The sequence below is a fragment of the Erythrolamprus reginae genome, chromosome 7 (genome assembly GCF_031021105.1).
Source record: "Erythrolamprus reginae isolate rEryReg1 chromosome 7, rEryReg1.hap1, whole genome shotgun sequence".
Classification (NCBI taxonomy): Eukaryota; Metazoa; Chordata; class Lepidosauria; order Squamata; family Dipsadidae; genus Erythrolamprus; species Erythrolamprus reginae.
The window spans coordinates 46,886,659-46,902,218 of record NC_091956.1 but is presented as its reverse complement, the minus strand read 5'-3'; the positions used below and the strand labels follow the sequence as shown (position 1 = coordinate 46,902,218).

Sequence of the window (15,560 nt, the reverse complement as noted above, 5' to 3'; positions counted from 1 at the left end):
ACAAATACAGTATTTTCTTTTACAGTATGCTAGACTTTTCCTATAAGAAAAGTGCCAGAATCTATAGGTAAATAGTGTATCATTAAAGGTTCTTTTTATGGTAAGCTGTATAATATTTATCAGTCTATGATAAGCACATGAAATAGTACCTGTGCAACTAAAAGTGCTTCCTTAAGTTGACCTTTTGAAATGAAAAATGTAACAAGCTTCTTCACATCACCAATAGCTATGCAGTATGGAATAACTTCATCATTTTCTTCCTGAATTAAATGGTCAGCTCTCCTAATCAAAATCAAAAGTAAATGACTTATTTATTTTCATTTCAGTTATGTTTAACATTACAGTATAGCTATTCATTTGAGAACTTGAAGATCATCAATAACTTTTTACTGTTTTAGCTGGAAGTCCAACACTTATAAGGAAATCTGCGTCGCTGGGAAAAAAGATCCGGGGAAAGTTTCTTGTTCGCTCTTTGCCTGTGAGCGGCTCCGAAGCAGCAGCAGCGCCGGCTTCTCCCGTTCGCCGCCGGTCGCCTCCCCAGACTGACACCAACCCCCCGCTTCGAAGCGTCTCCCCCCCAAGCGCTATCGCTGCGGCGCTTTCCCCCCCCACCCGGCGGGTGCAGGATCTTTGCAGAGGCGCTGAAGCTGCGGCCAAGACCATCGCTGAACGAAAGGAAGCTGCTGCAACGCTCCGGCCGGGATTTTGCTCCCCGCTCCATTATTACAGTATTATTTTTACAGTTCGGCGTGGCCAAACGGGGCACAGGAACCGGGGGCTTCTCCTCGGTCCAAGTTTCTCCCGCTGCCGTGAGCCCGAAAATATCGGAGGGAGGTGGGCGAGAGACTCCCGTTTCTGAAGGGGGGCCGCAAGCCCCCCCGGCCACGTTTGAGCTTCTGGCACTTCTCTTTTTTAGCCCTCGTTCTCCTCCTCTTCCTCCTCCTCCATCACCGCCGCCACGCCGCACTGCTCACCGAGAGCGAGGGGAGGAGGATCTGAAGAGAGCGCCAATGGGAAGGAAGCGCTTCCCCCAGGAGGGACTGTTATTTCCCTCAAAAGCCCCGTGGAAGCGGCTACCTCGGGTGCTTTCCCTGCGGCTAACTCGGCTCCGCCGGCAAGTTTCACTGGCTCTCGAGGAGGCAAAAGCGAAGGCAGGAGCAGGTCGCTCGCTGCAGCAAGCCCCGCCGTCTCCGGCCGACAGCTCCCTCTAACGAGCCGAAGCTTACCCCTGTGTTTCCCCGAAAGTAAGACATATGTCTTACTTTCGGGGTATGGCTTATATTAGTCGACCCCCCTGAAACCCCCGATACGTCTTACAATAGGGGGTGTCTTACTATCGGGGAAACACGGTAGTAGCTGAAATGAAAGACTATTTCCTATTTATTTCGAAATAATATTAGCTTCAATAGATAATGTTGACATTCAATGTTTTAAGTAGATATATTTAATATCCCACTTTCTCCAAATCATGCATGTTTAAAAAACCAAACTTCTATTATATCAGCTTAATTCTGTTCTTTCAATCATAATATTCCAAACTTGACAATTTCTTCATTGAGAACTCCTGCATCTTTTACAGTCATGTGAAAAAGAAAGTATTCCCTCTTTGGGTTCTATGGGTTTACACATAAGGACACATTAAAAATCATCTGGTTCTTATTAGTTTTTAAAACTACAATCTCAGAAGAACAACACATGACTTATTATACCATGTCATCATTTATTTTACAAAAATGGAGAAGCCACTTGTAAAAAACTAAATACACCTTATGATTAAATAGGGTTGTAGAACCACCTTTACCAGCAGTAGCATGAAATAATTTTCTGATTGACCTTTTCGGGAATTTTGGCCCACTCTTCTTTAAAACATACCGTGTTTCCCCGATAGTAAGACACCCCCGATTGTAAGACGTATCGGGGGTTTTTTGGGGGTAGGCTGATATAAGCCGTACCCCAAAAGTAAGACATATGTCTTACTTTCGGGGAAACATGGGAGTATTGCCGCCTCCCTCTCATCTAGCTGCGCGCCGTCTTGTCCCATTCCTCTTTTAGCCTTATAAATGTCTATTTAAGCGTTCTCAGCCCGTACGTAGAGTGAGAAACTCCGGACCGACCCTTCGGCTGGCCAGCAGCCCCCGAGAAGGTCACCGTTACCGTGTTTACACAGAAAGCAAAGAGACAGCAAGGAGGGAAGCGGACCGGGTTGGGCGGGAGCAGCAGAGCCGAGCGCATTAGGCGGCGGGGCCTCTCCCTCTGGTGGCCGCGACCAACCCCTCGGCCTCGGGGCAACGGTTCTGCCTCCGCTCGAGGCCACCCCTGCCTCCCGCGCGCCCCTCCTCAAGGAGGCAGCTGGGAGGGGGGAAGCCTCCGAAAACAACACATGGGCTGCTGACCCCACCGGAGGAGCCGCTCGGCAGCAGTCACCGCCACCGCTGAAGCCTCCTTCCCGCCACCGCCTGAATTACACCTCGAGACACGCCCTGCGGCCAGACCTCCCCTGCCCCTCCCCCAAGCGACCCCCTCGAAACTTCCTCGATACCTGCAAATTGAAGACTTGAACGGGTAGCGGCGTATTGACCCTCGCACCATGCGCCTCCGGGTCACGTCCTCCCCTCCCACTTCCAGGTCACCTACGCCACCGGGTCAAGGCCGGCGACAGGTAAAGCCCTTTAAAGGGACCGTCACCCTTTCCCCCCCCTCTTTGCCTCTCCGACTGCCCTCCTTTTTCCCACCCCACCCCGCCCCCGGTGTGCTCTTGATTCGGCCCGGCGAAGACTCGAAGCCTTGGGTCAGCGAGCGCCGCGGGAGTCAAGCGCCCGGGCCTGGCTTCTTCCGCCAGCAGCCGGAGCGGAGCCAGCCCCACCCCGCCCCTGGTGTGCTCGACAATTTTTTTCCAATATAAGACATACCCCGAAAGTAAGACATAGTGGGGCTTTTGGGGATAAAAAGAAAGTAAGACACTGTCTTACTTTCGGGGAAACACGGTAGCTTCAAAACACATTGAAGTTTGTGGGCATTTGTTTATGTAGTTCTCTAGAAGTCCCACCACAGCATTTCAATTGGGTTGATGTCTGGGATGTCCATTCCTGGGAAGATTGGAACTATCTTGAACATTCTCTACTTGTGAATAATCAACCTTTCTCACTGTAGAATGATGGACTTTAAATTATTTTGAAATGACTTTACGACCCACCCAGATCGATGGGCAGCAATAATTGCTTCCCTAAGATCCATGACTGCAAACCTTATGGCACGTGTGCCAGAGTCGGCATGCATCTCCCTCTGTGGGCACATGAGCCGTCGCCCCAGTTCAGCTCTGTTGCACATGCCTGCGTGCCTCCCATTGGCCAGCTGGTCTTTGGGACATGGGATGCATGCATGGAGCCACATGTGCATGTGGGAAGCAGGCAAGCCTGCGGGGCTCCATGCACATCGTATTTTGGGGTTTCGGGTATACGTACATGCATTCAGACATGCGTACTTTGGACAGTCAATCCAGAAAATATTACCCATCACTGTCTAAGATCTTTGATGATTTCTTTACTCTTTGGCATTGTGTTAACACACCTCAATGCTGGAGACCAGCAAATTCCTAAAACTTCAGCTTTTATAGAGGTAGACATACTTGCTGATGATCAATTGATCAAGGGCAGTTGATTTTCAGCCTCTGGCTTCTTTTTAGCTTCTTCATACCTCTGGAAGCAATAAGGTATACTTTTTTGTTTTGTAAAATAAATGATGACATGATGTGAGTGCTCTGGTGCTAAGGACACCTGTCCAGCTTAGAAGTTATAGTACCAAGAGCTCCTGTCACTAATGGGAACACTTTGACTTTCACTTTTCAAATCCCCCCCTAGTTCTTCCTTTAGGCCATTCTCCAACTTCATCTACTCTTTCTTCATGAAGCTACTATCACTTAGCATATCTATCACCACCACTGGGTTATGTTCCATGATGATTTCCATGATGTCTAGTTGATTGGCCATTTGTATAGATGGAGAAGCCCTACGGGATCTTAATGTTGTTCTCCATGACAGTCTGTGGAATTTCTCTTCTGGACTTGGGAGAGAGTCTATCCCAGTGGTCTCCAACATTTCTAGCTTTGTGGACTAGTTGGGGAGGGGGAAGAGTGGATGGTTCCATGTACATGGCAGGCGAGAGCAGCAATTCCATTTGTGCCAATGGCAGGCAGGCATGCCTGTTGCTTGCATGCATGTACGCTGCACACACAAATTTATCTATCTATTTATTTATTTATTGGACTTTTATGCCACCCCTCTCCGAGGACTCAGGTCTGCTCACAACAAATGAGTGCTCACCCATTGAGTATGCAAGTGGAGCTCTAGACACATGCACACTCGCCTACCCCTTTGATAGCCTGGTTCTGAATGGGCCATGGCCCAATAGTGGGTAGTGGTCCAGGGAATTGGGGACCCCAATCTAAGCCATACATTGCGAAGATGTTCCTCTGTATAATGCGAGTTACTTGGTCTTGCCATTCAGAGTACAGTAATACCTCGTCTTACGAACTTAATTGCTGCCGGGAGGAGGTTCGTAAGGTGAAAAGTTCGTAAGACGAAACATTGTTTCCCATAGGAATCAATGGAAAAGCGATTAATGCGTGCAAGCCCAAAACTCAGAAATCCGGAAGCCGGCCGCCACCAGCGAAGGAGGCTTGAGCCTCCCTTTGCCCCACGCTGCTTCGCCCTGCCTGTTGTCCTGGGCGAAGTGCTGGGGGGAGGGAGTTAGGAAGGTCCTCCTGCTCCCCCTCCAGCCAAAAACACAAAGACGGTCTGCCGCCGCCCGCTTGAGCCAGGATGACAGGCAGGGCGGAGCAGCGTGGAGCAAAGGAAGGCTGAAACCGCCGGCGGCTTCAGCTTCCCATTGCTCCGCGGGTGGCGGCAGACCGCCTTTGTATTTTTGGATGGGGGGAAGGAGGAGGCGCAGGATCGGACCGGCGGCGGGTGCAGAGTGAGGCAGGTCAGCATCCTGGGCGGGCGGCGGGCGAGGAGGCGCGGCCGAGTGGGCCCGGCTCAGGCTAGACCTCCAGCAAGGACGGGGCGGGCAGCGGCTGGGTGCAGCGGCAGCAGTGGCGTCGAGGGTGTGTCCGACTTGGGGCTGGCGGCACCCGACGCAGCAGGGAACATCGGCGTGGAAGGCAGGAGAGGACCGGGCGACCGGAGCAGCAGCGCCGCCACCATTGCCGCCACGCCCGGCTTGGTTTCCCTGGCCGCCGCAGGCACTGCGCGCTGTGATCTTCCGGGCCTGTGGCCGGCAGAAGAGCACTCTTGCCCGGTGGGAGGCAAAGGGAAGCCTCTTGCAGCAGCTGCTACAGCCGCTGGCGTTTCACCTTCCCTCCCAGCCAAAAAGGCCGGCCTTCGGGGATGAAGGGGTAGGACTTCCCGGGTGGAAGGCGTGCCCGGTTCTGTGGCTCCAGTCCCGGCCAGGCGGCCGCCTTCTGCCACTGAGCCTCGCCGGCCTGGAAGATTGCAGTGCACGGTGCCTGCGGTGGCCAGGGAACCCAAGCCGGGCGTGGCGGCGACGGTGGCGGCGCTGCTGCTCCTGTCGCCCGGTCCTCTCCTGCCTCCCACGCCGATGTTCCCCGCTGTGTCAGGCGCCGCCAGCCCCGAGTTGGACGCACCCTCGCCGCCACCACCGCCCCCAGCTGCTGCCCGCCCCGTCCTCGCTGGAGGTCTAGCCGGAGCCTGAGCCGGGCCCGCTCGGCCGTGCCTCCTCGCCCGCCGCCTGCCCGCCCACCCAGGATGCTGACCTGCTGCCTCGCCCCGCGCCTGCCGCCGGCCCGATCCTGCGCCTCCTGCTTTCCCCCATCCAAAAATACAAAGGCGGTCTGCCGCCGCCCGCGGAGCAATGGGAAGCTGAAGCCGGCGGCGGTTTCAACCTCCCTTTGCTCCACGCTGCTCCGCCCTGCCTGTCATCCTGTCTGAAGCAGGCGGCAGCAGACCGTCTTTGTGTTTTTGGCTGGGGGGGAAGCAGGAGGACCTTCCTGACTCCCTCCCCCCAGCGCCGGACCTCCTGCCCTCCCTCCCAGCCAAAAAGGCAAAGCCAGCGGCTGTAGCAGCTGCTGCAAGAGGCTTCCCCGCCCCTCACCTGTGGCCGGCAGAAGAGCGCTCTTGCCCGGCGGGAGGCAAAGCACTCTTCACCTCCCGCTGGACAAGAGCGCTCTTCTGCCGGCCACGGGCGAGGGGCGGGGAAGCCTCTTGCAGCAGCAGCTACAGCCGCCGGCTTTGCCTTTTTGGCTGGGAGGGAAGGTGAAGTGCCGGACCTCCTGCCCTCCCTCCCAGCCAAAATCCCAAAGCGGCCTCCCAAACCCGAACTTTTGCTGAGAAGCCCCGCCGCCCAGCTGTCACCTTTTAAAACAGCCGGGGGGCTTCTCGGCGGCCTCCCGAATGCCAAACCTGGAAGTTCGGGTTTGGCGTTCGGGTTCAGGAGGACACTGAGAAGCCTCCCGGCTGTTTCAAAAAGCAACAGCCGTGGGGCTTCTCGGAGGCGGGGCTTCTCGGAGGCGGCGGCGGTGGGTTCGTAAGATGGCAAACGTTCGTAAGAAGAGGCAAAAACTTACTGAACCCTGGGTTCATATCTCGGGTTGTTCGTATGGCGGGGCGTTCGTATCATGAGGTACCACTGTATAATGTTTCTGTCTTCATTTTATATCCTAGCATTATGTGTTGAACTGTCTCTGAGGCATCACAACATAGTTTCCATCCCAGTTTCTATATAATATGGAAGACCATTGCTTCTATGCATATGATACCTAGTGCCTATTGTTTTACTGTTGTGATTAGTGCCTCAGTCCTTTTGTAGGATTACTCAATTTCAAAGCTTTGAGGAACATACATTCTATGCAAGGTCTTTTCTTGCCATAGCATTCCCTCTGATAGATTTTCCTCACATGTCTGCTGTTGACAGCAGCTCATCTTTGGATGACATCTTATTGATATATTCCTGATGCTCTAGGTTTATCCCAGGACAGTGCTCTCTTTTCAGTTGTGTACACTAGGTGTTAGACTATGGATGGAAACGCCATACATTGTGAGGCACTTTACATCAGCAGCCTCCATATGTTGGTATAGATATATCTTGAAATCATACATGCAGAGGTAGCTGGTGGTAATTCCACTCTTAGATCTATATCTAAATCTTGTGATTATCTGGTTGTCAGCTTTCAAATATATGCAGAACATCAGGGGCAGTGTATCATCTTGGTGTATGCACTATTTTATGGCCACTTTTGCAAGCCATCTTGAGCTGAATTCCATTGTTTCCTTAGTTTCACAGAGTACCTGACAAAGGTTTTTGGTTTTCTATAATACCAAGAATACAAAGATTCATGGGCGTGGCACTGAGCTAGGCTTTGTGGTCAATCAAGGCTCTATTCAAATTGGTTTATATAGACCTTGAATCTTGAAGGACTGTTCTATCAGTGAACAACTGGTGTTTTGAGCCTCTAGTACCCTAATGGCAAACCTATGGTACGTGTGCCACAGGTGGCATGTGGAGCCATATCTGAGGGTATGCGAGGCATTTCCTATGTCACCTCCAATACGCATATATTGTGAGCCCCCCCGAGTCTATGGAGCGGGGCGGCATACAAATCTAATAAATAAATAAACAAATAAATAAATAAATAAATAAATAAATATGTGTGTGTGTGTGTGTGTGCTGGCCAGCTGGCCAGCTGATTTTTGGCCTTCCAGAGGGTAGGGCAGGCCATTTTTTCCCTCCCCAGGCTTCAGGAAAATAGCGTGGGGAAATTGCATTATGGGTGTGGGCACACATGCATGTGTTATCACACATGTACCCTTTTGGCACCGAAGCAAAAAAAAAAAATGCCATTCTAAGTTCTGCTCATATTAGGTGCTTGTATGGTCCTGTAACATGTCAAGTGTAATACCTGCTGGGACTTTCCCTGTTAAGGGGAACAGGTTCTTTGCTGGTAATTGGATGATATTGTCTTTTGGGGGGACGGAGTCTTTCACGATCAGCATTGTTCTTCTTTGTGTTACCGATTATGGCTTGGAGAGATTGCTGTTAGTAACTGGTACATCTGTGGTGCTAGATGTTCATTGCTATAGTTTCTTTAGCCCTCAGGTGTGTCTCATGTCCGGGCTGGGTGCTTTCCACCTCTTCAGCTTCTTCATCTAATGTTCAATGTCTCATTTTAATGTAGGGATGATAGTGTTGGTTATACATCCAATTGTTCTTCTGGGTCTTTTTCAGCAAGGATATGTGTAGTTACTCTATCAGTGGTTCTGAGAGCAGTTTCCCCTCCACTGTGTTGAAATGTTGTTAACAAGCTGTTTCTCAGTTAGTATCAACATAGATCTTAACCATCTATATTTCCTTCAAACATTTCATATATTATTTTTTCATTAGATCTACCATTGTAGTAGCATTCATCAAAATACATGGTGTGTGTGTGTGTGTGTGTGTGTGTGTGTGTGTGTGTGTAGAGGGTAGGGTTGGGCTACTGCCCGGACGGGGTGGGGGGACGCAGTGGGGTAGCGAAAATGGAGCTCCACCCCAGAGTACCCAATTTGCACTGAAAGATATTGAAAGAAAATGCATAAGCCAAGCTCACAGTATGGTAGTAAAATATTTGGTTGCTCTTAACTGGTAGAGGGGAATGGAAAAAGTGAGAAATTACAATACGTAATTTCTAATTCTTAGTGATATATTTTCTTACAAAAAAGTATACATTAAACTCTGCAAAACAACAACTACCTTTAAGCAACACACTTCCAGCTGCAAAACCTGACAGTCAAAGTAAACATGCAGTACACTTTTTACAAAACATCTTACCTTTGCATTAATTTATTCCAATATTTCATAGATACTCCTGGTGCAACTGATAGTGCTTTGTCCCACTGAAACAATAAATTATGCCTAATGTTACTTCCACCACAGATTGTGTGTGTGTTTAACAGTCTTTACTTTTACTTATGTTACTTATTTCTTTTTTCTTTTTTGCAAATCTTTTTATTGTTTTATAGATACATATATCACAATTTGTTTATACAGTTTACAGGTCTTATCCAACTTTTTTACCGGTTACAGTTGTTATATGGATAATATTAACTTAATACTATGCAATGCAAAGCAGGGTAAAAACATTCAAATGGTATTTTCATTTTTTTTTTTAAGGTTTGTACTGCTATTTTGTATAAGGTTATACAAATCTTTTCCTTTGAATCCACTCGTGCCAATTGTTCCACATGCTTTTAGTTTCGTTGATTCTGTTTCCCTTAAGTAAGTTTGTCAATTTATCCATTTCTGCACATGTATATATTTTTTCTATTACAGTGGTACCTCGAGATACGAGTTTAATTCGTTCCGGACCTGGGCTCTTAAGTCGAGCAGCTCTTATCTCGAACGACTTTTCCCCATAGGAATTAATGTAAATAATTTTAATTGGTTCCAGCCCTCAAAAAACTCACAAAGTTAGTCTAAATTATGCAGAAAGACATGTTTTTAATGAAGAAATGTACATGTACATATAAATGAATAATGAAGTTTCTTTCACTTAACTTGTAAACTTTCTTAAACTTTTAAATTTACATATGTTCAACTTCTCTGCCACCCAATCCTGTAGGACAGAGGTCCCCAACCCTTTTTGCACCAGGGACCGGCTTTAAGCGATCAAGAGAGGAATGGGTGAATGAATGGACGGAGGGTGGGAAGGAAGGAAGGAAAGAGGGAACGGACAGGAACAGAGGAAGGAAGCAAGGAAACTTATGAAAGGGGAGAGTAAGAGAGGAATGAGTGAAGGGAGGGAGGGAGGGAAGAAGGTGGGAAGGAGAAAGAAAAGAAGAAATAGAGGAAGGGAAGGTAAAAGAGAGAAAGAAAAAGAGCAAGAAAGAAAGCAAGAAAGCAAGAAAGCAAGAAAGAAAGGGGGAAGGGACAGGAACAGAGGAAGGAAGCAAGGAAACTTATGAAAGGGGAGAGTAAGAGAGGAATGAGTGAAGGGAGGGAGGGAGGGAAGAAGGTGGGAAGGAGAAAGAAAAGAAGAAATAGAGGAAGGGAAGGTAAAAGAGAGAAAGAAAAAGAGCAAGAAAGAAAGCTGCAAGCACCCCCCCGAGCCCCCCAGGCCGGCTGCAACCTTTTAAAACATGCGCGCCGCTTCGCAGCTGTCTCCTGAAGCCGAACGCGGAAGTTAGCGTTTGGCTTCAGGAGACAGCTCCTTGGCGCTTGTATCTCGAATTTGGGCTTGTAAGTAGAACAAAAATATCTCTCCCCTCCCAGCTCTTATCTCGAGTTGCTCTTAAGTAGAGCAGCTCTTATGTTGGGGTTCCACTGTATTAAATTTACATTGGGGGTCTGTTTGTTCTTCCATGTTTGCGCAATTGCAATTCTTGTAGCTGTATTTATGTGAGTCACTAAAAAAAGGGTTTGTTTCGAGTAAGATTTTTTCCAAATTCCGAGGAGCATCCCCTCTGGTGAGTACTCTATTTCCTCCTTCGTGATTTCCTTTAACCATTTGTAAATTGCTTCCCAAATTTTTTGGATATTAGGGCAGGACCACCACATATGGAAGAAAGTTCCTTTTTCTTTATTGCATTTCCAACATACATTTTGTAGTGCTGGGTAAATTTTGGCAAGTCTTGCCGGTGGTAGATACCACCTGTAGAATAGTTTGTAATAGTTTTCTTTATAGGCTGATGATAGGGTAATTTTGGTTATTGTATTCCATGTTTTCTCCCATTCTGCTATATGGATTTTTCTTTGTAGGTTTTTCTCCCAGGCTAACATTGGATTTTTAATCATCTCTTTCTCTTTCTCGTGTTCTAGTAAAATCTGGTATAGTTTGGTTATCTGTTTTTCAGCGTTTCCTGTTAAGATCTTGTCTAGAGTTTGGGTGGAATTTGCTATACCTGGTATTTGTTGATCCTTATTATATCTTGATTATATTTGTATATATGTCCACTCGTCCATCCTATAATTTTGTATTTCCAATTCTTGTTTAGTTTTAAGTTCTCCATTTGGATGTAAAATATCTTTATATTTTATGGTCTTGGTAGGGTCTATCAAATTCGGATATACTATGGCTTCCATGGTAGATAGCCATCTAGGGATTTTGTTGTAAAATTTTCTTTTAATCTCATACCAGGTTTTAAGAAGAGATTTTCTTATCATGTGTTTGTTAAAAACAGTTTGTTTTTGTTTATCGTCTTTCCATAAATAGGCATGCCACCCCAACTGTAGATCATGGCCCTCAAGTACCAGTATTCTTTTATTAGTAAGATTAATCCACTCTTTTAGCCACGTTAGGCACGCTGCAGTGTAATACTGTTTCAGATCAGGGAGTCCTAATCCTCCTCTGTTTTTGGTGTCTTGGAGGTATCTGAATTGAATTCTGGGTTTTTTATTTTGCCAAATAAATTTTGAAAAAGTTTTATTAATCTCTTTAAAAAAAATTTGTTCGATATTAATAGGGGCAGTTTGGAAAAGGTGGAGGAATTTGGGTAAGATGTCCATTTTAATCACCGCGATTCTACCTAACATGGATAGTTGCAAATCTTTCCATTTTTCTAGGTTTTTATTAGTTTCTTGTGTGAGTTTGTTATAGTTATCTTTTTTAAGAGATGAAGTTTTATTTGATAGTATTAGTCCTAAGTATTTAATTTCTTTTGTGGTTTGTAGATTTGTAATTTCTTCCAATTTTTAAATTTGTTTTATGGTCATATTCTTTGTCATGAGCATCGTTTTTTGCTTATTAATTTTTAGTCCTGAGAGTTCCCCACGAATTTCTATTTCTCTGATTAATTCTGGGCCAGATCTTATAGGATCTTCTAGGAAAAGTACAATATCATCTGCGTATGCCTGTAATTTGTATTCTTCGTCTTTTATCTTAATTCCTTTTATTTCATTATTTAGTCGAAATTTGTTTAATAGTATTTCCTGGGTTAATATGTATAACAAAGGGGACATTGGGCATCCCTGTCTTACCCCTTTTTCTATTGAAATTAGTTCCGTCATGTCATTGTTGATTATTGCTCTGGCTGATTGTGTTGTACAGTGGAACCTCGACATACGAGCAGCTCTACTTACGAGCTACTCGAGATAAGAGCTGGGAGGGGAGCGACATTTTTGTTCGCCTCCTGAGCTCACATTCGGGATACGAGCGCCAAGGAGCTGTCTCCTGAAGCCGAACACTAACTTCCACTTTTGGCTTCAGGAGACAGTTCCTTGGCGCTCGTATCCCGCGTGTTTTAAAAGGTTGCAGCCGGCCTGGGGGGCTGGGGGGGGCTGGCAAGCCCCCCAGGCCGGCTGCAACCTTTTAAAACACGCGCGCCGCTTCGCAGCTCTCTGCTGAATCCGGAACGCTAACTTCCGCGTTCGGATTCAGCAGACAGCTGCGAAGCAGCGCGCGTGTTTTAAAACGTCAGAGCTGGCCTGGGGGGCTCGGGGGGAAGCCCCCGAGCCCCCCAGGCCGGCTCTGACGTTTTAAAACACGCGCGCTGCTTCGCAGCTGTCTGCTGAATCCGAACGCGGAAGTTAGCGTTCCGGATTCAGCAGAGAGCTGCGAAGCAGCGCGCGTGTTTTAAAACGTCAGAGCCGGCCTGGGGGGCTCGGGGGCTTCCCCCCGAGCCCCACAGGCCGGCTCTGACGTTTTAAAACATGCGCACCGCTTTGCAGCTGTCTTCTGAAACCGAACGCGGAAGTTAGTGTTCCGGCTTCAGAAGACAGCTGCGAAGTGGCGCGCGTGTTTTAAAACGTCAGAGCCGGCCTGGGGGGCTCGGGGGGAAGCCCCCGAGCCCCCCAGGCCAGCTCTGACGTTTTAAAACACGCGCGCCGCTTCGCTTCTGTCTGCTGAATCCGAACGCGGAAGTTAGCGTTCCGGATTCAGCAGAGAGCTGCGAAGCAGCGCGCGTGTTTTAAAACGTCAGAGCCGGCCTGGGGGGCTCGGGGGCTTCCCCCCGAGCCCCACAGGCCGGCTCTGACGTTTTAAAACATGCGCACTGCTTTGCAGCTGTCTTCTGAAACCGAACGCGGAAGTTAGTGTTCCGGCCTCAGAAGACAGCTGCGAAGTGGCGCGCGTGTTTTAAAACGTCAGAGCCGGCCTGGGGGGCTCGGGGGGAAGCCCCCGAGCCCCCCAGGCCAGCTCTGACGTTTTAAAACACGCGCGCCGCTTCGCAGCTGTCTGCTGAATCCGAACGCGGAAGTTAGCGTTCCGGATTCAGCAGAGAGCTGCGAAGAGGCGCACGTGTTTTAAAACGTCAGAGCCGGCCTGGGGGGCTCGGGGGCTTCTCCCCGAGCCCCCCAGGCCGGCTCTGACGTTTTAAAACACGCGCACCGCTTTGCAGCTGTCTCTGAACGCTAACTTCCGCGTTCGGCGGCAGCGGTTTTTTTTTGTTGTTGCACGGATTAATTGACTTTACATTGTTTCCTATGGGAAACAATGTTTCGTCATAAGAGCGTTCTGACTTACGAGCCTCCTTCTGGAACCAATTAGTCTCGTAAGTCAGGGTTCTACTGTATAAGTGTTTTTAATGATATTTTCAAATTCGGTTCCCAGTTTCAATTCTTTAATTACAGCTATTAAGTATTGCCAGTTGACACTATCGAAAGCTTTTTGTGCGTCCAGGAATGCCAGGGCTACTTGTTCTCCTGGGTGGACTTCACAATATTCTATGATATCTAGGACTGTCCTTGTACAATTTGAGATTTGTCTGTTAGGTAGGAATCCGTTTTGGTCCGGGCTGATTATTTTATTTAATATATTTTTTAATCTTTCTGAGAGAATTGCCATAAAAATCTTGCAATCCGCATTTAGTAAGGATATTGGTCTGTAATTTCTTATTTTTTGTTTGTCCAGGCCTTCCTTAGGTATCATAAGTACTTATGTTACTTATTTCTAACAGGACAGCTAAAATATAACATTAAATTTTCAGTTATATTTATAAAAGAATTCTGTAAGAAAACAAAAGTCAGGAAAGAAAGTAGTATATCTCACTGTCCAAGATAGAATTGGGGGGGGGGGAGACGACGACCCTGTATTTACTTCAAGAGATAGTCTGATGGACAATTAGGTATTTCCTGATGGATTATTACTTCTAATAATCATTATATAGTTAGTTTAACTTTTTTAACAATAAAAAAGATAGAAAAAGTAGTATTTTAGTAACAATTAATATAAAAATTAAAAATATTTGAACTGTCTCAGAAGATCCACACAGTATTTAGTGTCTTTTAATGATTGCCTGGCTAGGTCCCTGCAGAAGTGATTTGGCATTATCTCCTTCATAGGGTTCCTTCCTAGAGTGCCTGGTCCAAAATCAGCTTGGTTTGTGCCTAAAGCAGGACTAGAATTCCCAGTTTATAGCCTAATGCCTTAAAAACTATATGAAATTGACAGTATTTGTGACAAGTCAAATACCATTTTGGGGGGTGGGGTAGGAGCATCAAAGAATTATATGTTTAAAGCAGTGGTCCCCAACGTTTTTTCCACCAGGGACCAGTTTCAGCAAGACAATTTTTCTATGGCCCGGTGGGGGCAGAAAGGGGTGTGGTTGGGGGCGGGATTAAGCATGGGGGTGCTGGTCCTCCCCGCCCCTCTTTCCCGCCATCGCCCTGTGGCCGGCAGAACCTGCCTCCCAAGCCCTCTTGCCCAGCGGGGGCTAAGCGCTGGAGAGAGGGGGTCAGGCTGGCCCTCCTGCCTCCCCCCAGCCAAAAACGCAAAAGCGCCCCACGGCAGAAGCCAAAAGAGGCTTGAGCCTCTCGGTCCTTCCCACCCCTCTGTCCCGTCCATCGTCCTGTGGCCGGCAGAACCTGCCTCCCGAGGCCTCTTGCCCGGCGGGAGGCGAAGCGCTGGAGGGAGGGGGTGGCGGCATGAGGGCCAGCAGCTGCTGACTCCACGGACCGGTGCAACATGCCCCGCGGCCCGGTACTGGTCCACGGCCCGGTGGTTGGGGACCCCTGGTTTAAAGTATAACTGAATGGAATGTATCTTTTTTGTATAAATTATCTAAAGTAACCAAAAAATACATAGTCAGAGATAGATTTTTCTCAAATATTTTTGATTAAAAATGCAAAAAATAGAAAGAGAAGACCATTTATATAAAAATAATAATTGACAGATTGCCCACTATTCAATTATTTAAAATTAACTCTTACCTCTTAGACTATTTGCAATGCCTTTTGCTCTCCTTTCACCAATATTTTCTTTTAAAGTGATTTATGTTATTAGTATTAGTATAATATATTTATGTACTGTAAAATTGTCCAGGCGTTTACCTCTCCAAGCTCCACCATAAGTTCACAGTATCTCTGAATTTGACCTAGTCTCAGATGTATCTCTGCTGCTTCTTTTAGCCTTTTCTCCTTGCTAGGTATACCAATGCCTCCTCCAAATTTAGACATCTTTACTGTTGTAAGTTCTTGTGCTTTGGACTATAAGGATAAAACCAAAATGAATTGTTTCTAAGACACATACAAAACATTGCAGGCATGAACTGCTCTGAACATTTAAATATTTCAGAAAGCCATGCCTAAACACATTTGCTTTGGTTTGTATGCATAACAAAATGAAGCTGTTTTGTTCT

At 47.3% G+C, this 15,560-nt stretch overlaps 1 protein-coding gene across 1 annotated transcript in view; it reads right to left on the bottom strand.

Moving 5' to 3' along the window:
- Positions 1 to 15,560, bottom strand: part of WDR17 (WD repeat domain 17) — a 157,100-nt gene that overhangs the window by 40,536 nt on the left and 101,004 nt on the right. The window contains exons 17-19 of the mRNA XM_070757477.1: positions 15,253 to 15,408; positions 8,821 to 8,885; positions 150 to 282 (exon numbers count right to left, since the gene is read on the bottom strand). Of these exons, the coding sequence (XP_070613578.1) occupies positions 150 to 282; positions 8,821 to 8,885; positions 15,253 to 15,408 (354 nt within the window). The remainder of the gene's footprint in view (positions 1 to 149; positions 283 to 8,820; positions 8,886 to 15,252; positions 15,409 to 15,560) is intronic.